The following is a 26,913-nucleotide window of genomic DNA, read 5'->3' as shown; positions in this document are numbered from 1 at the left end:
TTTGCGTTGCAAAAAACAATTGTTTGTTTGTTTGCGCTGCTCTAATGGAACAAGAAGAAAAGCAACGTTGTTGTGTACGTACCTACCTCTCCTCTACCTACGTATAGGTATTAAAGATTTTTTTTTATTCTGCGGCCAAAGTAATCAGAGAGAGTGTTTGTCATCAATCAAAATCCATCTGACACTGGTGCGTTAAGGTTTGTAAACCATTTGCATATTTTGAAGGTTCCTAGGTAGTAGGTAGGTGTATCAAATAACTGTTGTTTTGTAATTAAAGAAACATTTTGCAGAAAATAAATTGACAACAGCAGGCAGGTTTTGTACCTAACTATGAACTTCCATCTAAGGTACCTGGTATGTAAAAAGGTATACATCCCCAATTTAATTTGATTTGTAGGACAAAAATGGCTAGGTAATTAGGCCCTGAATAATCAGAAGGCTTTGAAGTAAGTTAGATAAGTAATTAGTTATGAAAGAAAAAGGAAAAGGCTTTTGCATCCGAAAGGATGTGTATTTTTCTGCAAGTACCTGTGCTGCACATGTTTGGTAGCCTTTTAAATAATAGCACCTAATAAAACATTTGGGCTAGGGAGGTGTTTAGCAATAAGTCAGGTAGAGAATTGTTAAGCTAACTCTTAAAAACGGCTTAACGGGAAGAAAGAAAACGAGGCCCCCTTGCAACGCTGGGCGGGTCAGCTAGTACAGCAATAATTCCAGACTAATGAATATTAAACCAGATAAATAATTGAAGTATAATAAAATTTATTATACTAATGAACTAAAAATAATTATAAGAGAATTCGAGGAACCTTAAGTTTTATAGCACAGAGCTGCCATATGTTTTGGAATAAAATTAAATTTTAAAATATAGACAAGATTAACTAACTTTTTTTGATCAGATAATAAGTTTAAACCCTTTAATCTAACAAGATACTTAAAACAAAAATCATAGACATATTATTTATTTCTTATTAAAATAGAGCGATATTTATTGTCGTTACTCAAGTAAAAAGAAACTCACAAAGTTCTGAAAGTTGGTACCTACAATTTTTTGATTAACCATTAAAAATAAAATTTACAAATTTTTTTAATCATCCGAAGCAGTGTGGAAAATAATTGAATTAGATGTAAATCTCAAAAATACTGTCTTTTCAAAAATTGATCTTGTAAAAAAAGTAAATTTAGTAGTTTATTGGATTACATGAAAAAAAAAAAATTTTTTATCTACTCAAAAGCCACATATTGGAGTTTTCCAGAGTTTTCTCTTAAAAATTTAACTAATTTAAGGTTTCTCAAGACGTGACGTGTACACTTTAAATTTATGCCATTTCTGATATAGATAAACATATTTAGTTTTCTTACAAAACTATACTTTTACTAATGTAAATTTAAATCAGTTTAAAATTGTCAACTCATGAGCACGTTCAATCAATTTTTAATAATATTTTAATGGTGAACGCACAATTCAATTTCAATTCAACATTAGCGTTTAAATATTTGGCGTGGCGCATGACCCTTTTTCATTAAATTAATTAATTTTTTGACAAGCATACGGCAACTCAACTACGCTGGTACCTTTATTAAAAATACATACATATTTATCATTATCATATGCATTGACTCAAAGCAGAAACAAAAAATCAGAGTCTTTCAAACAGGGGATGTACTACAAGGCGTTACCGAAAAAATACCTAATTTTTCGCGTTTAAAAAAGGTATTTGTTTCCTGCATTAACTGATATCATAAATAATATTAGATGCAAACAATAAAATGACTTGACAAGTCATGCACACCTAGAATTGGTTGTCAAGTTATTTTTTGTATTGTTCTTTTGTTTGTTATTTTATAAATACTAAATTTCCCTTTAACAAATGGCCCTTCAAGTTACAACGCCCTAACCAAAAACATTATAATCCTCCACTGTTAATATCGATTCAAACTGACAGCAACCATGAACACAATCCAAACTGATACCTCTTTACCCATACCTACAAGTATATTCTCTACTGGTGCTTACACACTCGTATACCTACATAACACTAGCATACCCATACAACAGACTGACAGTCAGGTTTTGGTGGTTGTTGTGTTAGTCATAGCGAATAGATATTGGGTTTGTTTTAGCATGAGTTGAGTATTTATACCTGACTGTCACTCAAATGACTGAATGAATGTTGGTAAATTTCCTCGAAAGTATTCATGTATGTGTAAGAATGACGATGTCGACTGAAGAGAAATAAAATTTTGTTCAATCTTCACTCTTCAGTCAAAAAAGTTTCTCGTGCTATTCAGTTGTGTGGTTGTGATAAATATACATTCGTTCGTTCAAAATGATGGATGCAGGAAAACAATTTCTAAATGAATTTATCGATTGTTACCAAGCGGGTCCAGCATTATGGGATGCAACAATTCCAGAATATACATGTCGCCAAAAGAAATTGATAATATACAATCAATTACTTAGAATAATGAAAAAATACAAAAAAGATGCAAGTCTTCAGGATGTTAAAAAGAAAATCAATACTTTGCGCAGCAACTATAGAAGGGAAATGAAAAGAGTACAAAGTTCAATTGAAATGCGTGAATTTCCAGTTTATGTACCGAATTTGTGGTGGTTCGAGAAATTTGATTTTTTGAAAAATTTAAATCAAAACCCAACACAAGTTTACAGTAATTATAGTGTAAAACATGATGAAATTTTTATGGATGAAACTGTGTTGAACGAAATTGAAGATGATATACACAGTGATGAATCGGTAAGTTAAAACATAATGTTAGAATAATACACTTCACTGACAAAATTAGTCAGTTGAGTAAGAACAACAAAATTAGTTGAGTAAGAATAAAACAATTTTGTGATTGCGATTGTGCAAAAATTTTAATGAAATGTATTTGAACATTTTTTGCGTTGGTGAAGGGTGTAACTTACAAAAGAGAGGGGACTGAGATTTTTTTTTTTAATTTTATACCTAAATACTTGGCATACAAAATTGACGTTCTCTTTTTTGGTGCTTCTTTCATTGTGTAGGAATACACACACACAAAGCGCCACACATATAAACGTTCTTCACGTGTAAAAAGGCACATTAATAAATTGAAGAAAAAACTAAAGGAATCAAAATAGGGTTGCCATATAATCGATTTAAAAAAATTTCATTTAATTTTCAAATCCGCAGGTTGAACTTGAACTTTTTTTTCCATCCAGATATTATCGATCTTAATGGAATTTTTTTTGTTTAATTTCAGGATACTCCCGAAATGACCATAAAAATAGAAGAACCAAGTTTAGAAGAAACTTATATTAAACAAGAAGAAGACCAAAAGGATAACAGTCAAACAGAAGAAACTTTTTTTATGAAGCCAGATTATACAGTTCGCAAAAGACACGTGGAAGAAACTCTTATTACGCCAGAAGAAATTGCACCTGTACGACCCCCCAAAATAAGATGTATCCAACCAATGCCAATGCAAATCAGAAATAACGATGATAATTTGAGAACCAATAATAGTAGTTTACCGAACACATCATCAGATAGTGGAGTCAGTGATACTGTAGATCACATGTGCAAAGCATGGGCAGGAGATTTACGAGAAATGGACAAACATCAAAGGATAATTGCTGGTAGAGCAATAAGTGAAATAATATTTCAAGGACAACTTGGAGTTTTAACGTTAGATTCAATTCCACAAATGCCTCGGAGTACCTCATCATCTTTGTCAACATCAAAAATTGCTACAAAGAGTAGTGAATTTCGAATTCAACCGGAGACTAGTTCATCAAAGCCAAAAGTTGCTACCAAATGTTATTCAAATCCGAGAATAGTTTATGGACGAACAATATCAATTGAGGCAAATAGAGCGAAAGAACAATCATATTCATTAATAGCACCGGATGACTTTTCTTAAAATCAATGAAAAACTAAGTTGTTACTATTTTTAAATTTAAATTTGATTAAACGTGCTGCCAAAATAAAGTGATTGTTTTTTATTTTGTTTTATATGATTGATATGGAAAATAATTTCTTTTATTCACCATTTAGTTTTATAAGCATACAAATTAGGTCAGAGCCTGAGCCTTTATTTCCCTTAAGCCCTGCTGCACACATGTGTTTTTTTTTTGACGCCAATTAATTCTACTGGTAGAGCAATAAGTGAAATCATACAAAATTGCGGTAACGCTGCGTCAATCTACTAATCGTGCGGTGACGCTGCGGTGTTTTGGGAACCTGCGAATCCTTTTTTCCCGGAGTGTCACAATATTTACCATTAGAACGACGCGGCACAGCTTCAAGGAACTAGATGTGTATTATTTCTGTTCCAGACTAAACCGTACACTGAGAATAAGGAATACAAAAGGACCTACTCAGAACTGAAGTGCACGCAAGTAATTTTTGACAGGCGCAAGGTGAAGCCTTTTACGTAAAAACTCATTTGCACGGAAAATCTTGACGGGAAATCATGAAATTTGGTGCATCGAAGGGAATAGAGAATACGAAAAAGCTGCAAAATTTTTAAAATTCAAAATGGCGGCTCCAAACAGAATAAGCATTTAAATAGAATTTTTTTTTCAAATATAAGTTAGAAATTTGGCTCATAGTACAGGTAAAATAGTACATAAAATCAAGAAATAAAAAAAAAAATTGTTCCACTCATGAAACTTGGCAAAAAGTTTGCTTTTAGGATAAGAACCAAGTACAAAAAAAGTCTATAAAAAAAGTTGGGTGGAAGGGTGTTTTTTCGCGGACAAGAGGGAGGGTGTGAAGGTCAAAATTATACTGAAAAAGATTGTTTGTTGAATATCATCATATGACACATGTTTTCAAGGTATTTTTTGATGCTGAATCTAATGACATAAAAATAAAGTCAATACGATTGCTCTAAGAAAAGTTATTTCCGATTAAAAACCAGGGTGCTTGTTTTTTGACCTCAACAGGTAAAATATACAGAAACCCATGTGAAAAACATGCTACACTGACAAAATTTGGGATTAAGGTTAAAGATAAAACAGGGACAAAGGAATCATAAAGTTTTTAAAAATATTTTGGGTGAAAGGGTGTTTTTTTGATAGGTTAAGTTGTGTGTGAGAAAGGTATCATAACAGCTAACTTATATTTTATTAATTTTTTAAACTTGGTGAAATAGTTTTGGTTGGTATAAGAATTAAGAATCTATAAAAAGTAAAAAATTATTTTCAGTGAAAGGGTGTTTTTTTTTCAAGAAATGATGAAATTCGGAACAAGTACCACAAAAACTGGGAAAAAATTGTTACACCAATGAAAATTTTTAAAAATGTTTCATTTATAACAGAAAGCAAGAACTCAAAAAGTCTATACAAATATTTTAGGTGAAAGGGTGTTTTTTTGGGAAATAGGGAAAAATCCGCGATAAGTCCGATGAAATCAATGATATAAATGGTACCCTTACGAAATTCATTAAATATGTTCTCTTTCCCATGGGAACTACGAATAATGTAAGTCTATAAATTTTTTTTATGTGAAAGGGTGTTTTTTTAGAAGTAAAGAAAATATGGGTATATTTGAAAAAATGTGTATTACTAGAGTAATATTAGTGGTACCCTATTGAAATTTAGCAATTATGTTACTTTTAAGATAAGAAACAAGAATATAAAGTGTCTATAAAAATATCATGGTTATTAGGGTGTTTTTTTTTTTAGTGAAAACAAAGATGATGGGTCACCCTAATGAAATTTGGTAAAAACATTGATTTTGGGATAAAAAGCAAGAATAAAGAGTTTTTATAAAAAAAAAATTTGGTGAAAGGGTGTTTTTTTCGAAGAGACAGTAAAATCTGCATTTGGTCCCAAAAAGCCACCAACCTTCACCCCCTCCCTCTTGTCCGCGAAAAAACACCCTTCCACCCAACTTTTTTTTATAGACTTTTTTTTTACTTGGTTCTTATCCCAAAAGCAAACTTTTTGCCAAGTTTAATGAGTGGAACAATTTTTTTTTTATAAATGCCCATTTTACCTGTACTATCAATTCTTTTAAAAAAGGTGTTAAATCTTGGATTGAGTTCTATCCCAAGTAACAATTTAGCTTTCATAAGGGTCACCCAACTTACAATTTTACTTCCACGAGGTTAAGATTTTTAATTTCTTGCAGCTATTATCTCTACAGGGCTTGTATTTAGTTTGTGAATCGAAAATTCAAACTTTCGAGGCTTAACTTTCGTTAACCGCTTCCTAGAAACCTAGTGCAAGTGGAATCTAAAAATTTCTACAAGCATTAATGTAAACATTTCGTTTAAATTTCAATATGGACACATGAAATTCCATTGTAGAACACAAGAAATAAAAGCCAATAACTGACTTCTTTTAAATGGCTTTGCAAAAGAAATTGTATTAGAACTGCTTACAAAATCTTTATGAATGCTATGTATTTTTTTTATTTAATTCGAAAATTATTAGACTCAAAAATGACTTAGGTAGGTATTTAAGTATGGTTGAAGTACCTACAATACAACTTATACAATTGCCTTAAATGCATTTATTATTATAATTCTATATTACCGAAATTATGTCAATAGTATATGAGTCGTGATATTCATTAAATAAAAAAAAACATTACGTTGAATTTCAAATAAACCGCATTAAACGGTTTTGCCTTTTTAAACAAATATTCCACAAAATAGATGTGTTATAGTTACTGCATTTTAATATTTGAATTAAAAAATTGTTGAATCATTGTTTTTGATTGAAAATATTACAAAGTATGTTTTATATTACTTTCAAATATAACGACTTACATAAATGTTTATTTTGTATCTCTGTATGAGAAAAAAAGAAGTTCAATTTCAGGCGCATGCGCGAAAAGCTTTTAGTTTTATATGTTTGCCTTAGCGAAGTTAGGGGACATTTATTTATGTATATTTGTAGAGATCCTTTAAGTACAAGCAAAACATTGTAAAAAGCATTTAATTTTATAAGTTTGCCTAAGCGAACTTATTTTATTTCTAGAAGCCCTGTGAAAGTGAGTACAAGCTAAATTTTTTAAACTGTCAGGCAAACTCATGAGAATAAGAAATATTTGGATAAGTGCCATTATGGTGACCATTTTTGGTTTTTTTATTCATTGTTATAAAGAAATAAATAAAAAAGTGAATCTTTTCATATCGGTAATTGGTTTAAAATAGTGATATTAAAAATGGTTTACTGACCAATTTGGAGTTCATATTCAAGTAAGTAGAGAAGAAAGGAAAACAAGATTTTAATCTTCTCCACTTATTTAATTATAAAATATTGATAGACATTTTAGATTTTTACCTAAGTTCAAAACAAAGTTAATTCTCTTATTTTTAAGAAAAAGCCAAAAGCCCAAAATAATTAAAAATTTTTTTTCTGCTTCGGAAAAATGCAAGTTGACGGCATCGGGGTGAAACCTCTAAAGTCTAAAAAAACCGAATTTTTCAGATATTTTTTTCTGCTCCAGAAAAATTGTTCTTGAGTAAAAAGTTATTCTCTTTCATCTTTTCAGTAATGATAAGATTTGACAATCAGAATATAATATTATTAAGTCTTTATTAAATAATTTTTTACAAGATAAGAAAAATCAGAAAATACCTAACCAAAAATAATAACTTTGAAAAAAAAACACAAATGGTCACCATATTCTTTAAGATAGTGCAACTCATCAGGAATTAAGTCGAAGCCCTTAGAAAGTTCTGGTTTCAACTAGTCCAAATTTGAAACTCTTTTATTATATACCTGAGTAGCTCGATGGGTAAGGTACCGGACTTCCAATCAGGATGTACGAGGTTCAAATCCAGCAAAATTCGTCAAGTAAGTAGAAGTTTTTTTCTTAATATAATTGTGTTTGAAAATTTAATTTCAGAAGCAAAACTTGTCTGGATGGAAAACAAAGAAGAAAATGAAAAAATAAAATGTAATAGGTGCACAAAAAAAAATGAAAAAAAAATATTTTTTTTTCTTTATTCTATTTGGGATATACCTCGTTTAGACTTTCACAATCATTCCACAAGTCTGCTCAGAGCTTCTAAATAAAAATAAAAGCCTGCAACAATAATACACATTTTCAAATTTCAAATGTTGGTTGTTTCTATAAGGCATTAAAGACATGCTATGAGTCTCTCCAATCAACTTGCATATGACTCTTCTAAGGCCTATCAAGCTTCTCGGGTGGGCCAGATGGGCTTCTCTATGGTCGTATACAAGCAATATTTCTTAAATCGAAACAGCTTCGTTAGACCCTTGTGAAAGTAAAATTGTTAGTTGGGCAATGCAAGCTATTTTTTGGCTTTCATAACAAGAAGGACAGGTCTTATGCAAATCATTTTGGCGCATTTTACCGAAATTGCATAGGACTTTCCTTCACAGGTAATCCACAAGCTAATAGCTTGTGACCAACAGCTTAAAATGGCCTTACGGAGGTCTTCCTTCAGAGGGTTTTTCTAATGCACAAACCGGATTACTTGCGTAGGATGTTATAATAAGGCCTTATAAAAGTTGTTGAAGGTGTTGTAGAAAATGTTGAATTTATGCATAAAAAAAGAATTTATTGAATTTTATTTAATTTTTTTTATTTTCTTTTGATTTTTTCTGTTTGGCATTTTCTACATATTATTTTATTTATTTTAATTTTTTCCTTTTTTGGAAATTCCACTGCTTTTTCTGTTGTTCTGAAATGATGAGAATATTATTTTAATAAAAAAAAAACACATTTTTTTATTTTCATCACATGGCCCGGCCAGGAATCGATCCCATGTACCTTTGTATACCAAGCCAGCACCTTACCAGTAGACCATGCTCGAATATTAAAGATGAGTGGAAAATTGGGAGCTAATTGAAACCTCACATTGAAATGCAATGTTTTTTCTAATGCGTTACAAACATTGCATATCTGCAGGATACAAACTTTGCATACTTACAGGTGAAAACATTGCATACTTACAAGAACCTCTTGGAACAGGTCTTATAGAGGCCTTCTTTTTAAATACAAGGCTTCTTTAAAACGGTTCAAACAGGTCTTATAAAGGTCTTCTTTAACTGATATTTACAAGGCTTCTTCTAAACACTTCTAGATAGCCTTAAGGAGACCTCCTTTCTTCCCAAAATGGATGACTTGCGTAAGTAAGCCTTAAACTAAACGTATACAAACCATAGCTTGTCGAATTAAACAAAATGGACCTTATGCAAGTAAAATTGTTACTTGGGTTATTTTTGAAGAAATTGAAATAAAAGTAACATTTAGGGCCAATTTTTCAATAGTCAGTTAAACAGTCAGTTAGTACTTATTCCTAAGGATAGAGAGAAAATCAATTTTTCAAGAAGCATAAATAGCTTATTCCTAAGAATAAAACTATCTGCTTCTTTCAGAGACGAATAAAAATTATTCTAAGGAATAATCTCAACAAAAATATTGTGTCAGTTGTCAAAGCTGTTTTGAAAGAATTTTGAAAAAAATACAGTGGAACACAAGAAAACAAAAACAATCATGAATAAAAATGACGTTTAATTTTAAATATTTTTGAATTTGACAATTTTTGTTTGTTATTTTGTAGAATAAATTATTCTTGATTGAAAAATTCAATGTTTTTATCTGATTGTTTATGAGCCTAATAACTTTATTCGTCGAACAGTTAACTGACTGTTTATTAGAAGATTGAAAAATTGGCTCTTAATGATATATATAATAATATATATCAGTTAAATATCTAAATTATGTTGTAAAGTTCAATTTTACAATGCCAAAATCATACCTAAAACTGATAATCTGTTATTAAAAACTGCTTTAAACTGAAGAGCAAGAAACAATGAAAGTTCACAATTCATAAAATCGGAGAGGAAAAGAACACAGTTCTTAGTTCTGAAACTCCCCGGTGTGCACTCAGAAGCAGAAAATCGAACTGATGTTGACAACCAATGTCAAAGGATACGACGGATGAAAAAGTAGAAAGTAGAGCTGTCAGTTGAAAACTTCGACGGAACGGACGCAACGGATTCTATGCCCTTCAAGCAAACGAGTCCGACCTCGGTCCGAATCCGCTCCGCCTGAATCCGACATCGACTACGAAACGGGTCCCACGGCGGCTAAAATTATGGTATGGAAATTATAATCACCGCGGAGACGATTTTATATGTATTGGTTTTTTCACCACGATTTCTCCTTCGACCTTGTGTTCATACACAAAAAGTTGCAAGTGTGTGAGTGCAACCCCGTTTTTCTCGTTATGAGGTCGTAGTGTCTTTTCTGAACTCAGTTTTCTTGCTTGAAGGGTGGGTTGGGCCCTTAAGAAAATAATATCTTGGTACACGGGGAAAAAAATACTCAGTTATATTGAACATTTTTCATTATATCAAGTTTTTCAAATATTTTGACTGATAGATATCGAAAAGGCATTTGGCAGCTTTCGAATTAATAAACTCATTTGTAAGCTAATGAAAATTGGCTTTAATAGAGGATAAAGGCAGATTTTTGAGTCTTAACTACACCGATCGGATGAAGTTCAACGAACATTCTGCAGAAATTTTCAAACACGTCGTTTCCCTTTTATTTTTCACCTGATACACTTTCTAGAAAAGCAAAATGAGCAAGAAGACTAAATTTCTTCTGAACAAGGAACGCATAACATATCTGCATCAGCAGTAAGAAGATCAAACTTTTCGAGAGGTAGAACCTAAGAGTTTGCATTGGGCTAGATTACAACCCCCTAAAGTACACAAATTTATAATTATTCCTTTAATCGAACTCTAAAATATACACACAAAAAGTAAGCTTGAGGGGAATCCTCGCCATATAGTCTAAAATAAAAGAAGCAGAAATTGAAAAGAAGAGGGGGTTCACGCAAATGCCTAATTTGTTTTTAGGCCTACAGCTTAAGTGAAAAACAACCACTATACAGCTTGAAAGCTAAAAATTTCAATCAATCATAATGGATGTCAAAGGGATTTATATTATAATTTATTTTAAATGAATGAAACAAAAAAAAAAAATGTCTGCTGTATAGAAACAATTCATTAGTCAATTCGAACAATATAATCTAAAATAAGCCACCATTACTTTTTAATATGTTAATTGCCAACGCTTTTAACCATACACTTCCCACATCGTATACAATAGTTGCGAAAATAAAAAAAAAATGCTAGCTTCAACCTCAAATACCACAACCACCCACCAGCTTATGATTTTTTTTTTCCAATTTATTATTATTTTTTTTTTATTTTTTAATAAATAATTGCACAGCAGAGTCCTACCTAAATGCATTGTACATTCATTAGTGTATTTCAATTTAATGATTATCAATACCAGTCTGCCGCTCGCGCCAGTCAGTGAGTGCATAGTCAGTGGCGGGCGATGCGATATGGCGGCGAGAGCGCGCCAAATGTTGCTAAGCATTTTGCTTATCTCGTCGCTATCATCGTTTAGTTTAGAGCTCTAGTATACAGCAGCAAGTAGTTGCTTATGCTATTATAAAGCACTGCACTACCAATAACAACAACAACAAAAAAAAAGCCACAATTACCAACGACGACGACTGACTGACGATAACATCCAAAAAAAACCTCTCACCCCTTGGTTTCGATTTCTTTTCGATATTTTTCTATTTTTTTCGTTCGTTGTTGTTTTTGTTTTTATTTTGACGCAAATAACAATAATTATTTTCTGTCAATTATTAGGTTTATTATAAATTGCATGCCACTCATTATTCATTCATTATTTTCGCTTTTAATTAAGCATTAATTATTTCGCGATATAAACGACAACACAGACATACAACGACGACGCGCCATCAGCTTAACTAACTAAAACATTATTGCCAATATTGTTTAAAATAAATAGTAACAGATAATAATGCTACATAGAATCTATTATATTTAAAGTTGCCATTGAAAATAGGATATCTGTCAAGTTAGTATAAAAAAAAGAGGTCCTCTGTGCCCAGTCTTCCCTTACATGTTATTAAAGTTAAATCACTGATCTTTTTATGTAACTGGATAGTAAGATTTATAGAATACACCTTAGATGACGTCACGTGCATTATAAATCGAATGTAAACACCGCCTTATAGATTAAAGGCAGTCATACTTGAATGTTTTATCTATGGAAAGCAAAAAATACAACAAACAACCATAGACAAATAACTACTAGGACCGGAAAAATTCGTATGTTTTATCTATGGAAAATAGAAACATCATATACCAATAAATTTGAATAATACAGATGACGTCACAAATAAAGAAAGATGACGACAATCTGAGTATATTCGCATGAATTTTGTATTATCTTGATTGGATAGTGCATTTTGAAAAAAAAAAAAAAACTAGAATCCATTTGAAGAGCTTTATAACAGTGGCTTATTGTTTGTATAGCGACCATATTATTCACTACTTTAAAAAATACATCTGGATGTAAAGAAATTGAAATGTGAAAAATTAATCCAAATCCTTAATATTCACTATCACATAGAGAAAAAAATAGTAATTTTTATCTATTTTTTAACTATTTTCATAATTAAAATCGCGATAACTATTTATTTTAGATTTTTTTGACATTTAACATCCAGATATATTTTTTAAACTAGTGAATAATATGGATGTAACAGTGTAATAGTTTATAACAAAATTACGAGGTTCACTACGTTGTACCCATTTATTATCATATTATTCACAGGATTAAATAATACCTACATCTGGATGTAAAGAAATTCAAATGTAAAAAATAAATCCAAATCCATTATATTCACTACTTAAATCCAATCTTAAATCCAATTTTGTACATCCAATCTCGTTAAATCCAAATAAATTTAAGCTGCTTCCTGGAGGTCTATATAACTTTATAAATCCAGATGTAAAATTCATTTTCACAATGTTCAGTTCTTTTGTCAAGTATTTTGTGAAGGATAAATAAAGATAAATTCAAATTATACAAAATTTATTGAATAATCCAATAATTTTTTTTGAGTAAATAATATGAACAAAAACTTAAATCCTTGGATTTATGAAATTCGGATTTGAGCGATTGGATTTTAAATAAACTTTAATCCAAACTAAATCCAGAGTGAATAATATGGCCGTAAAGCTCTATCGAGTTGAAATAGAGTTGGTTATAATTTTTTGTGATTTTTTGGTGCGATAGGCACCAACTTACAATTTAAAAGCGATTTTTCACAAAAATTATAAAATCTTACAATTTCTGTTTAACCGACTGATTTGAAAAATTTTTTTTTGCAAAAAACGTTTTAGTAGCCTTAATGTTAAAAATAAAACAAAAAATTATTTCTATCTTCTTGACCTTTTTTGTTATAAATAATTTTAACTGAAACAAATAAATATTGCAAAAATTAAAAAAAAAAACCGATACAGATTTCCAGAAATTCCTAAAATTTTTTTACGCTTAAACATTGGAAGTCTTGACTTTTATTGTCTTTTTTATTAGTATTTTTGAAGTAAAGTATATTTACAATAGAGTCCTGAAGAAGGGGTTTAGTAACATCCAAAACTTTAAAGAAAACTTAAGATAAATAACAAAATTGACCTAATAAAACTAATATTTGAAAAAAAAAAAAATATTTTTGGGCTAAATAAATCCAAATTTAATTTTTTGAGAATGGACTAAAGAATGAATTTTGAACCTTTGTTTTTACCACTTAATATTTCCTTTAGATGGCATACCAGTTTTGTTAAAAAAAAAAAATAAAAAAGTTTTTATGCATAAAAAAACTATTTTTTTTTTTTAACTCTCAAACGTTTAAAGTTTTTTTTATAAAAAATCTTTTTTATACACGAAATAAAAAGGCATATGTACTTTTACTTGCTTTTGATGATCAAAACCAACAAAAGACGACGTGTTTGTAACAGTAATTATAAAATCAAATTTTATATTATTTTTATTGATTCGAGAAAGATCACGCAGATAAGATTAATTAATTATTATTTTTCTTGTTCTTATTGAATTTCCCAGAAAATTAAATTAAAAATATTCAAAAATGTCAACAAAAAACAATTTAATTTAAAAAAAAAACACATTTTTTAAATCACAAAATTTTATTTCATATTTTTTTATTTAAATAACATAATTTCTTTTTAAAAACAATTTTGCTGAATTTGTACTAATAGTTTAAGGGAAATTCAGAAATTAAACAAAAAATAATATTTCTATGGAAGGTACCCTTATTGATAATCATTTTTTTTGTAGAAAAAAAATCATTAAAATATAGACCTTGTTCCAAATCTAACACTTAAAATTTGTTTCAAGTTGTTGGATCAACTTTTGAAAAGAATAAACTTTTATATCCCTCATTTTTGGCCCTAAAAAATTAACTCCAAAGACCTCTTTATACGATATTCAAAAACTTCTACACAATAGAGTGTGAAGTGATTCAACCCGTAGTTCAGGGCGTAGCTCACACTTTATCCGTCAACTTTATAATCGTATTTAGTTGACAGTCAAATATTTAGCTTTAGCTTATTTTACCTATTATCCTTCCAAGTTATTTTTCGGTACCCAATTTTATCATCTCCAAAAGAAATGTAGTTCCTTTGGGCACATTTATCTACTGCTTAGTACTTAAAGCTACTTTGAACAACTTTAGCTTTAAGTTATAAGCAGTAGAAAATGTTCCCAACGGAACGTAGCTATTGACTGCACGGTTTTTACTGATTTTTTGTCCCAGCTTTGATTTTACTTGCTTTCAATGAAGCTAATAATCCCAAACCTGCATTAAAAAATCCAGCTTTGCAACAATATAATTACACCTCCGTTGGCAATAATATGTAAAAGCAAGCACCATAGAACCGCAACAACCACAACTGCACAGCAACTCACCAGCAGCAGCCGAGCCGCCTGTTTTGTATTAAATGCAACAGCAGGGAGGCAATGGTGTCACATTAATGGTGGTGGAGCCTTTGCTTTATTAGCCTGATTAGGTGCTAGCGGCGGAGTTCATTAGTTCGCCGTCGTTAGCTTTAGGCTAGGTATAAGGTCTTCTAGTCTTGCTGTTGCAATAAAACAACAGCAAAAAGTGTTGCTTTCCACCTATAGTCGTTGACACGCCAAATGGAGAGCACAATGACTCCCTTCGTCTTTTTTATATATCTAATGCCACTTCTAAGGGGTCGAGGGTGGTTGTGGTGGCCAAGCCACGAAAAGCATAGTGAAACAACTACAGTTCTCTGAATTTCGACAATAATATAGCCAAATGCATTTTTCGTTTTAATTAGCCTACAAAATAAATGACTAGTCGAAGGCGAAGACCGTTTCTTATGGTTTCTCCGGTGGCGGCAGCTGGATTGAGGGCGGAAAGGGGAGTAGAGGTAACTAAATGGAAACGAAAGAAAAAACGAAAATGAAAACTCTTGGTCTTGTGTCGTTTTTTTTTCGATTGGGACTCGAGTAAACTTAGAGATAATGAGTGGAGACGGATCGCTGCAATTAATATGGACTCGGCATATAGCTAAGCTAGAGCTTATTGCTATTAAAGCTATCTCTTTTAACCATCGCTCTATAGTCTCTATGGTTTTAAAGGAAGTTCGCGGCGTGTAAACGAGAACAGTAGGTATAGTCTATCCAAGTGGTAGCGGTAGCGCGGGTTCAGGTTCCTTACCGCGCATGGCATTTAAATTAATTAAAATGAACTGCGTTTGATGTTTGTTAAATTGGGTATTAGATGATGGTAACCTCTCGAGTTTGACAGTCTGCTTTTTAGCCTCCTCTGCCTCTTGTTCTCTTGATGCTTGCCTACGACGACTACCTGCCTAACTGTTTCAACATTATATATTGACAAGTGATTGCCTCCAAGAAGTTGCCCATGAGTCAAAGTGAGATGGAACGAGCTATTATAGGGAACGTGAGTAGTTACTTTGCTAAGTGGTGGCAGTGGTGGCATGACTAGTTTGCACGTTTCTTACATATAGCAACCTAGAGATGACATGCAATTATTTTCTATTGCTAAACGATGCAAGAGATTCTTTTTTATTTTTTTTTTCTGTTTGTTTGTATTTAATTGAAAAAGAGGTTTATGTGCTTACGAGTAAAAGTAAATTCTATTCAAAGATTTATTAGTTCATAGTTTGATGAGAAACAATTTATCTAGTTAGTACTTAGTTTACAAAAAACATTAGGTTTCTGTTGTAAGCATCTTTCTGGAAAAAACAATGGAGTTTTGCAATAAGAACTACCCAGCGTATATTTGATAAGTTCTGATTCGGAATCGTTATATCTAAGTGATTTCAATAGATAACGAACGGATATATCGGGCTGACGATATGGCCGTGTTAAAAAGAACAAAATGATGGCATCTTTTTAATGATGGATCCATCAGATCCATCAGATCCAACGATATCAAAAGGAAGAAAAACATCTGGTGAAAAAGATATTATAACTACGAACTGTACGAGTATATCGATGACGTTTACACTTTTAAAATAGCTAGAGCACATAGATCGAATGAACATAACCCCAGTATAATCTTCTCGCAAAATCTTCACCGCACCGAACTAATATCCAATTGAGCGATCGGGTTGAAAATGATTTCATCCTGGCTGGAAGAGTTTACTGAATGTGGCCTTGAAGCTTTCAGTGACAAAAATGTTCCGTTGCATACAAAAAAAAAAACATATTTATGTGTACACATACACATATCTTTGTGGATTTCCTTGGCACCTTAACCCAATAACTGAAAGGAAACGCAATTGTTTTTAGCAATAGCTGGTAGGTACTTGAAATGGGCTGATGGCTGAGGCCGATCCGGGTTCCGGCAAACTGTGTCCGTGTTTGTGAGATGATTACTGCATTCACGAAATCTCAGCATTCACCCAACAGCCGTAGAGAGACTGTTTGAGCTTTGAGGTTACGGTTAAAGTTTACTACGAGAAATTATAACTTTAACACTTTGACCGCAACTTAAAAAAAATCGCTTGGACCGCTAAGCAAGTGGATATCGAACCAGCCAATTCTAGCGTCTAACATAGGACGGCACAAGCTATGGTCCATAATAAAAAAAATACCCATAGATATGCGAAGGATTAAACAATTTTAAAGTTTGAGTGACCTCAACTTCAAAGCGTTTCGCTCAGGTACGCCAGTGGGCTCATCATGCTGTGATTTTTTTAAGTGTCGGTAAACAGAGACCAAAATTAGGCGTCTAAGTAAGGGTATTCACTTCTAAGCAATATGAGCAAGATACTCGAGGAGCTAATACTTAGGCGGCTGAAATCTTTTTGCAGCGACAACTGCATAGTGCCAGATATGCAGTTTGGATTCCGTCAAAAGCACTCTACACTCCATCCACTCCTAAAACTCCAACACGATGTTGCCGCCTCCCTAAACGGAAACCAAGTCACTGTCGGATGTTTTCTCGACATAGAAAAAGCATTTGACAGTGTCTGGATTGAAGGACTTATTCACAAACTATTCCAGCTGAGATTTCCAATTTCACTAATCAAAATTATTTACAGCTTTCTTCATTCCAGATCGTTCTTTGTACAATTAGGAAACAGCCAATCAACAATGAGGACAATCAATGCCGGAGTTGCACAAGGATCGAAGCTAGGACCATTCCTCTTCAACATTTACACATCCGATCAGCCCCAACCAGAATTAGCTCAGAATCTCTTGTTTGCAGACGACTCTCTCACGTACGCGAAGTCGAAGTCACCCATATTAGCCGCAAGGAAAGTGGAAGCCCACATAAGACAACTTTACGAGTTCTATAAGCGCTGGGGCTTCAAAATCAACACAGCCAAATCGGAACTAATATGCTTTAGACGACCAGCCACCCCAGGAAATCCTAGAATACGCTCAGCCAGGAACTGCAGGAACATCAAGATAAGCCTTCCCGATGGAACACAAATTTCAGCAAAAAATAACGTCAAATATCTGGGAATACAATTCGATGAGAAGAACCGATTTAACCCTCAAGCAGCAGCCGTTTTGAAAAAAGCCAATTTCGCCTTTCATCGCATTCATCCGCTTATGCGGAAAAGAAACGGACTCAGCCAAAAGACAAAGCTTCTCCTGTACAAGCAGCTCATCAGGCCTATCATCACCTACTGTTTTCCTATCTGGTTCACGGTGACAAAATCCCATCTAAACAAGTTAGCAATACTGGAGAGGAAGATCTTAAGGATCTGTACAGGCATGCACTACGACAGGATACGCAGGAAACACGTCAGCAACAAGAGACTGTATGAAGAAGCCAAAATTATAAAACTCGACAAATATCTTATCCAATCAAGCAGAAGATGCCTACAGAACCTGAGCAATCATCCAAACCCAATAATAGGAAGAGTAATAAACCAGCCAAGACATCCTAACCAGCGGTACCTAGAAGCTAAGGAACTTTTGGATGAGGATCTTATATCAACCAACGACGAAGAGAACATCCCCTTCTACGCTGATCCTAGATCAGCTCACTATCGTGGCTGAAAGCCTCACCTCTCCCTAATCCAACCTTTACAATGACAACCGGACCTGAACAACCCGAGTTAAGAAGCTGCCAACAGAATTAATATTTAAAACAAACACAATGACAATTAACTGTAAATTTAGCTTAAAAAAAAAAAACAATGTAAAAACGTTAGGCCCCTTTTGTGCCAACATAATACTAATATAATCAATGTACATTTTTAGATTACTAGCTTTAAGCAAATTGTATATATGTATAATAACTGTTCAATAAAAATATCGTTAAATCGTTAAAAAAAGTAAGGGTACGATAGATCTAACTGATGAGCCCATTGTCGTACCTGGGCGAAACGCTTTGGAGTTGAGGTGACTTGAACTTTAAAATTGAATTATATTTAATTACTCCAGACTCCACTTAAAATTAAAATAATTTTCTATATTTTTTTCTTCGTGAAGGACTAAACTGTCTGTCGCGTAGAGTCAAGCGAGAATAAAATGACAGATACGCTGCACAAGTAATATTGCCAAGGCCGCGGCCACTATTCAAACAGTAAATGTAACAAGTCCCAGAGCTCATAATTCATATTCGATATTAACTAAGCATTATGAGACTAACGTACTCGGATCAAAGAAAGTCCAGATAAGTCAACAAAAATCCAAAGTTGCAGCTGCTTTTATACCGTGGTAGTGGAACAGTTTAAGCATCACCTAGGATGAATATTTGAAAATTCATAAGAGCCGTTTTTGGGACAAGTAGCATTTTCCATACCAACAGTACAACTGGACATCCGGGTCTGAACTGCCCGAGGACAATCTAGACAGCAGACTTTTTAAATAAAGGATATCCATGTATTATATTTGTTTATATTCTATAACTTTGTCATTGTTTAACGTTAGGCCACCTCTGTGTCAACAAAATTTTGTATCTATCAATGTATATAAAAATATAAGTTTTTTTAAGTTAATTGTAAATAACAAGTTCAATAAACCAAAATTGAATTGAAATAGCATTTTCCATTTTACACTGAGGGAAAAGCCACCATAAAATAACGTGAAATTAACGAAAACCACATTGATTTAACTCTATTATTCGGAATGATTTTGCAAGATGAACATTTTAAAATCAACGTAAAAAAAAGGCTAATTTTTGATGGTTTCGTATCTTGAAGTCACATAAATCAAAGTAGTTCATCTTTGAAACAACGACGTTTCAACTTCAATTCATTTTTTCCCTCAGTGTAGTCACAAGTACCGTTAATTTTGATGCTTAATTAAATTCAATTTCCTCTCTATGGAATCAGACACGGACAGATAGAATTTTGGGACCCACTTTTTTCCTATTCTCCATCTTCGTTATGTCTCACAGGCGTATAGACGCACTACTTTTTTGAACTTCGAAATCATCGAACTTTATTTTTGACACGAAACCAGTACTTGCCTCATATAGAGCAAGCGAAAATAATTTTGGACAAAATTGAGTTTCGGGCAGTGATAAAATTCTTTCAAAGGGATGTCAATTGCAACGATCAGTTTGGCCCTAATGAAAAAACTATGGTTTGCAAGTGAAATTGTCTTCTTAACCCTAACTGCCAAACCATTTCATGATTTTAGCTTTTACCCGGCCAAATCTGAAGTATAATGATCTGAAGTATAATGTGGGGCACGAAAATGTGCTCCTGGATAGTTAAGATGTGTCGCACGAAAATTTGAGATCAAGCCGCCAAATGCTTAAAGAAAGCAGAGAGTCCAAGGGAGATGATCCGCGTTTGGGCTGACCGATTGTGGCGATTTCATCTGACAGGTTGGAAAAGGCGAATAATTTGTTCCTGAACAAGAAACAACTTACAGAAATGGTTGGAATATAACCTTCAATAATTGTTAATACCCTGCATGATTACCTTGGCATGTCTTAGGCTACTGCAAGATTACTGCCAAAAATGATTTCAGGGTTTAGAAGCAAAAGCGTGTGATTTCTCTCGTTAGTTTATGGATCTCTATATTAGGATGAGAGCTGGCATTATGGGCCGAATTGTAACCTTGGATGGAACTTGGATTCATCATGTTGAGCCTGAGTCAAAGCAGTGGTCAGTCGATACAACGGCGCGGCGCAAAATTAGCGAATCATTTCCCAAGAAATTCAAGGTCTCACAATGGGCTGGAAAAATCATGAATATCATGAATGAATGTTTTTTTTGCATTTGTAGGGTGATATTTAGACCTTTCCAAAACCGTTATTAAAAATGAAATTAGTCCATTTTAAGCTGATCTATTACAAAAAAGGTGAAAAACACATTTTATTTTTTTTTTTCTAAAAAAACAAATTTTTTAATTTTTTTTTTTCAAAACTGTTTTTGAAGTAAAAAATTATGATCTTTTCAATAAAAATAGTTTCGTGATGATTTTTTCACTTTTAAGCTGTTTTTTTGCAATTTTTTATTTTGATGATTCAAATTTTTACATAAAACGATAATGAGGCTCGGCACTAGTACGATAACTTAGGCCACAAGAATGATAACGGCATTTTGTAGAGGAGTTTAATACAATTATTTCTTACTATGGGAGGGGGGGTCTATCTCCCCTCGTTTAGGCGGGAGGGGCAATTTTCTAAAATATGACGTAAAATACTAAAAAAAATTATTAAAAATCAACGGCAATACTTATAGTTATAATTGATATCTCTCTGAAAAGCCAGAATTGTACACTTAATTCTAGCTTTTAAATCAAATTATTTCAATTAATTTTTCTCGAAATGATCAACTTCAAAGTCAAAATTTGGGGGAAAAAGTTTTAAAAAAACACATTAAATACTATTTTTGCCAAGACTGTCATTTTAAATATGAAATTAATCAATGAAATAAACTGCCTCAATCAATTTCTTATCAAATACTGAAAACCAGATGCTTCTATGCCTTCTAGTTTTTGAGAAAATTGAAAATAAGAAAATTATCTTTTTATCAGATTTTCATTTTTTTGACTATTTTCGCCAATATTAACAGCTTTTTAAATTAAAAGTATCATGCCTGTCCCCCTTCGCGGGTTCTCAGGATTTTAACTTCCTTTTTGGGTCCTCTGTCCAGCTTCTCTTAGGCCATTTGAAATTGGTCCTTAGAATCTCGCGATTTTTTTTTATAACAATAGTAAAGGTATGAAGTTCAAGGCGTATCAAAGTGAGATGGGTAAGGGGGGGCATGCTGCCACCCTGCAACCCCCGGCTCATTTTGTAATAGATCAGCTTAAAATGGACTAATTTCATTTTTAATAACGGTTTTGGAAAGGTCTAAATATCACCCTACAAATGCAAAAAAACATTCATTCAAGTCGCAAGAAATATGCAAAAAAGTAATTTAAGATCATGTTTTTTTTTACTCTCAAAAATTGAGTGACTTAGGGAATTAATTCATTCTACTCACTTGCTAATTTTTTTGGGGTATTATTTATATACAGAAGTTCATATTTTGAGCTAAGGAACCGGTAAAAAATAACACAAAAAGATTTTATGACATAAGTATTTTTCGTATATTCTTTTCACATGGAATTACTCATATAAGAATCCCCAAAATTTAGTCTTGCCCCGGGACCCCGGCAACTCAACGTACGCCTCTGCGAGAAGCTATTAAAGAAAATAGGAGTTGTTCGACATGATTTCAATACTTGCCCAAAAAAAGTCATTAAAAAAGTATTTATTGCTCAAGAGTTTTAATTGTGCCTGTCACACATTATCTACCTTACATTTAGCAATCGTTTTTAATTCTATATTAATAAAATTGAACAAAGCTCGGTCATTTTTATCAAATAACCTACCATATCTCATTTCATTCATGTCCGGAATTTAGAGATGTACAATCATTTTTAATATCAGTCTTTTCCATACATAGACAACACAGTGGTATTTTTTTTTAATTTAATTAAATTTTCGTAATTGGAATATTCGTTTACCACCACCCCTCTTCAAATATCTCCGCTTTTTCAGTATATCAGAGCAGGCAGGGACCAGGGAGTTTTTCATTTTCCTGCAAGCGCAGTAGGTAGGTAGTTAGTAACGCACACACAATATTGAATAATAAATCAAAATTGAAGAATGTCAGCTCCAGATGAGAATAATCTAACAATAAACCGCTGCCGGCTAATTTTCGTTGTGGACCTCGATGATGATGATGATGGTTGTGTGCTCGTCGCTTTCTCTCTCTCTCCATTGAACAATTTTAATCAATTCAAGGACGAACGCACGGCAACATAGCAAAATGACGAGTAGTTAGGTAATAATAGGACGAGACCGAGACCGGAGAACATGCAAGCAAATGTTTGTCCAAAATGTATACCCACATCCATGAATGAATTTACAAAATAAGGCATTTTAGCTGGTTTCCGGACTTTTGCTACCTTCCAGAAAACTGCTTGTGCTTATAGTTGGTGTATCTTTGTATATCCGCTACAGTTCAGAGCCTTATCTATGAAGGACCGGTAGCTGAAGTGAAGTAGTTAGGAATATACAAAAGCACGGCAATGATATTATCTTGTAGGCGCAGGATCCACAAAATAGTTACTGCTCCACCTCCATCATCATCTTCGTTTCAATTCCTACCATCATCATCATTATCATCATCACCACTATCACCATCATCATCATCAAGCAATAAAGTATGTGCAATTCTTTTAATTAAATAATTGAAATGCCAAAAAGCAATTTCATTTTGCATCTAGCAATTCGCTCTATCATCGTCATCGTCATCATCATCATCATCGTCCGGCCTCCCCAAAACTAACCCTCCCCCTGCCCTCCCACCATCATCAGGCAGCGCTATACACAATCCATCCAGTGTCTTTACCACAGAGTAGGAGCACCTCTACTGACTCTGACTTCGTCGACTCTCTCTCTCCTCGTCCTCCACACCACATCAGTCGCCTCATTCATTCGTGCACACACATCAATTCGCATTTGTACACCGGGCAATTACAGTAATTTAATTAAATTGCAAGAAGGGATAAATTGCTCTATACATATGCACGTCGTCCTGCTCCTGCCATCACGGGTTCTCTCTACACACACGCAACAAATAAAGCTAAAGAAAAGATGTGTACCTACATACAAAAAAAAAAACAGGACGAGGGGTAATTGTTGATATACCCTCTGCTTCAATTTACCGCCATCACCTTGCGTCAGGTCCAGTTACACATACACACTCAAACACATACACATTCAAATACACATCAGATATTCACCGATAAACAAAGAGATATACGCAGGATGAAGAGAAATGCAAAAATAGAAGAAACAAAAATAAATATATATTGGGAAAAGCATCCCCTTATTCACACTATCTAAACAGTGATGTGTGTAAAAACCGTCCCAAATATTTCACAAAAAAATATGGTTCTTCAACGAAAAAAGAAGAAGAAAAAGGGAGAGATCCTGCTCCTATAACTTTTTTACTTAACTATAGCATAGCAAAAAGGATGGCTAAGTATTTAACCAGTTTGTTTTAATGACAGTGTGTTTGTTCGCTCATAACTTTTAAAGTACTTAATGATCTGCAGGTAATGAGGTATTTTAGAAGCGTCTTGCTTGTCTGCTGGTTATAGGCTATGAAATGTTTCCTAATACGGCACCCTCTAGAAGCAAACGTCATCTAATAATTGGGTTTTATTTTTTTTATGTTGTGATTATAAGTCAGGGTTCGAACCTCGGTCATGAAGTTTTGGAGCAAATTTGAAAAAAAAAGTGGAGCAGATGCAAAATTTCCGGAGTAGATTTGAAACAAAAAGAAAACTTTTAGAAACTTTTTTTTAATAAAAAATAATTAAATCTTAAATTGAAGTCAATTCAATTCATAAAAAAGAACTATTTTGTGATAAATTCACCTTAGGCCAATTTATATTGTTTTATTAGCCTCATTAATGCAAGTGGTGGTTCAAAAAAGTGTTTGCAATTCTAAAATAAATATAATTTCGATTTAAAACATTCCAATCTGGTTAGCAAAGTTAGTTCAGGAAACAATTTTTCTGTGTGGAAAAAGTGGAGTAAATCCTTAAAAATCGGAGCGTTGGAGTAGATTATTTTTTTCAATCAAAAGTGGAGCAAATTTGCTCCGATCGGAGCAAGGTTTTAACCCTGTTATAAGTAAGTTGACAAAGTATTTGTACAACCGCTGCTGTACCTACATAAAAAGCAAAATTTTTAGTTCATTGTTTTAATTTGGCAAGTAACCGAAATTTATGCAAGTGAAATTGATGTTTTAGAAAATCACTGTATGTTCTACATACACATAGTTGATTTTTCCTTTAGAATTTACATATATGAGTTAAGCTATACCTACGATTTTAAAACCCGTTTATAGGAACATGCGCACAGTTTTGCCTACTAGGTTATTAATCGTGGTTGACAAAATACTATTTCGTATCACCATTGGTAGCCGCAAAAACATGGGCGATAAAACCTAATCCAGCAGTGTGTCAGAGGACTCTGTTTTTCAAGTAACTCCTAAAAATCGAGAAACAAACGATTAATTCCCAATTAATACAATGAAAACGGGGATCTAATTCTCAAAATAGAGGCGAATATGCTTACAATTTCGTGCCCACAAATCTTGATTTTGACAATAACGTTTCCAAAAAGGTATAAACCATCTCTCTAGGACCAGGGGTTTGGTCAGAAAATGCATGTTTACTATGGGGTTTATTTAAACAAAATAGAAAAAGCATAATATGACAAAAAAAAATGAAACCCAAAAAGCATGCATGTCCTGACTGAACCTCTGGTTCTAGAAAGATAGCTTATACCTTTTGGAAAACGCTGTTTAATGCAGACAAGAACCTCTTCTAAATGTTTCCCTTTAAATTATATCTACATAATTATATCTACCTATTTCAAAATGTAACCATGCATCTAGGATGCAATCTTGCGTCAAAATAAATATCTAAAAAAAAAAAATAGGTATTTTTTTTTATTATTTTGAAATATACATAGTTTTTCCACATAAGAATTTGATTTTCGTATTTTGAAGGAAAATTTGTCAAATAACTAATTTTGCGACATCTTTATAAATTCATCAAATAAGAATTTTGTTTTAAATAACAAACAAAAACTTAAACAGTGAAAAAAATAATTAAATAATATAAGGAATGAAGCCCTACAAGGAATATGGCAACCCTATTCAAATGAGCAACACACTATACATTTTTTTTAACAAAAGAATTTAATTTTGTATTTGCTAAAAGGCTAACTATTAACCAAACTTAGGTTGACACTCTCTTCTATCAAAAAAATGTCGGGTGAAATATCTAAAATATGTGCAAGTGCTCAATATCCCTTCTTAAATGAACCAAAATCTATGATATTTGATAGAGTTAGGGATAAAACAAAGATCACATTTTATGTGGGTGAGATCATCTTCAATGCAAGAGTGCAATCTTTTAAATACGAACAAGTGTTTGGCAACAGGACTGTACAGTGTACACAGAGCAAAATAATACACTTAGAATCAATATGATGCCCTTCTTATATGTATCTTTTTGCTTACCTTTGGCTGGCAATCTTCTTGGAAAAAAACTATGTAGAAATTCACTTAATTTAACACAAATTTCATTTGTTTCTAGAATGTCTTTTTTCTCAGTGTACTCAATAAAGTAAACCAAATCGAATTAATTTCATTTTTGTTTTCAAAACTTTGACATTGAAAATTACTTTTTCAAAAAATCAAAATATGAAAAATAGATAGAAATAAAACACGGTTTTTAATTTTTGTTTGTTCTAGGTTTTTAGAAAACGTATTTTTCCAAAAACATATTTTTTATTTGTGTCAAATACTTTCTGTTTACATCCTTTATTCTATTTTAAATTTTGTTTTTAAATATGAATCTGTTTCGGTAGAAATTTGAAATTAAAACAAAAAAAAAAATATTTAAACCAGTAAAAAAACCAGTTAACCAGTAAAAACCTTAAATAATATTATATGTATATTCCGAATATTTCTCTAAATTTAAAAATTCGAATGTGATTTAACAGATCTTGAACTTTTAATGGCAACTTTAAAATGGGTAAAGAATAATAGGTTACGAATTAACTTTTGAAAATAATGTTTTTTTTTTAAATACGTACGATTTTTTAAACGATTATTTTCACTAACTAAACTTAAACTTCTAAGCTCATTCATAAAAGTTATTCTAACATCCCTTGCTTATTAATCCAGTAAACTTATATGCAGATTGCACAATCATAACTTAAGATATTGTCTGAGTACCTACTACCTAATGGTTTCGGAAAAAATGACAAAAAATCATCTCACTAAAATATAGGGAAGAGTGGGGCTAAAAGTAACAGGGGTAAGAATTAACAGTTAAAAAAAGCGATGTTCCTTTCAATATTAAGAAACGCGTAAAGGAGAAAAATGCTCAATTTTTCCATATCTACAGGCACATTTTCTTCAGTTGAAGATTAGACGACAGGGTGAGAAGTTATACTAGTGGTGCCCAAAAAAAGCATGTTTGTAACTTTTTTTTTAAATTTTATTTTTGGTCTACCTATTTACCCGAAAAA

General features: G+C 32.5%; 2 protein-coding genes across 2 annotated transcripts in view; one reads left to right on the top strand and one right to left on the bottom strand.

The window, feature by feature from the left end:
• Positions 1 to 26,913, bottom strand: part of LOC129905565 (actin-binding LIM protein 1-like) — a 264,917-nt gene that overhangs the window by 70,984 nt on the left and 167,020 nt on the right. The gene's annotated exons all lie outside the window — the stretch shown is intronic.
• Positions 1,496 to 4,541, top strand: LOC129905564 (uncharacterized). The gene is made up of 2 exons (XM_055981058.1): positions 1,496 to 2,756; positions 3,247 to 4,541. The coding sequence occupies exons 1-2, from the start codon at positions 2,331 to 2,333 to the stop codon at positions 3,904 to 3,906; spliced, it is 1,086 nt and encodes a 361-aa protein (XP_055837033.1). The 5' UTR covers positions 1,496 to 2,330; the 3' UTR covers positions 3,907 to 4,541.

The sequence above is a fragment of the Episyrphus balteatus genome, chromosome 1, assembly GCF_945859705.1.
Source record: "Episyrphus balteatus chromosome 1, idEpiBalt1.1, whole genome shotgun sequence".
Taxonomy (NCBI): Eukaryota; Metazoa; Arthropoda; class Insecta; order Diptera; family Syrphidae; genus Episyrphus; species Episyrphus balteatus.
The sequence above is the reverse complement of the archived record's forward strand: the minus strand, read 5'-3'. Positions and strand labels throughout refer to the sequence as shown.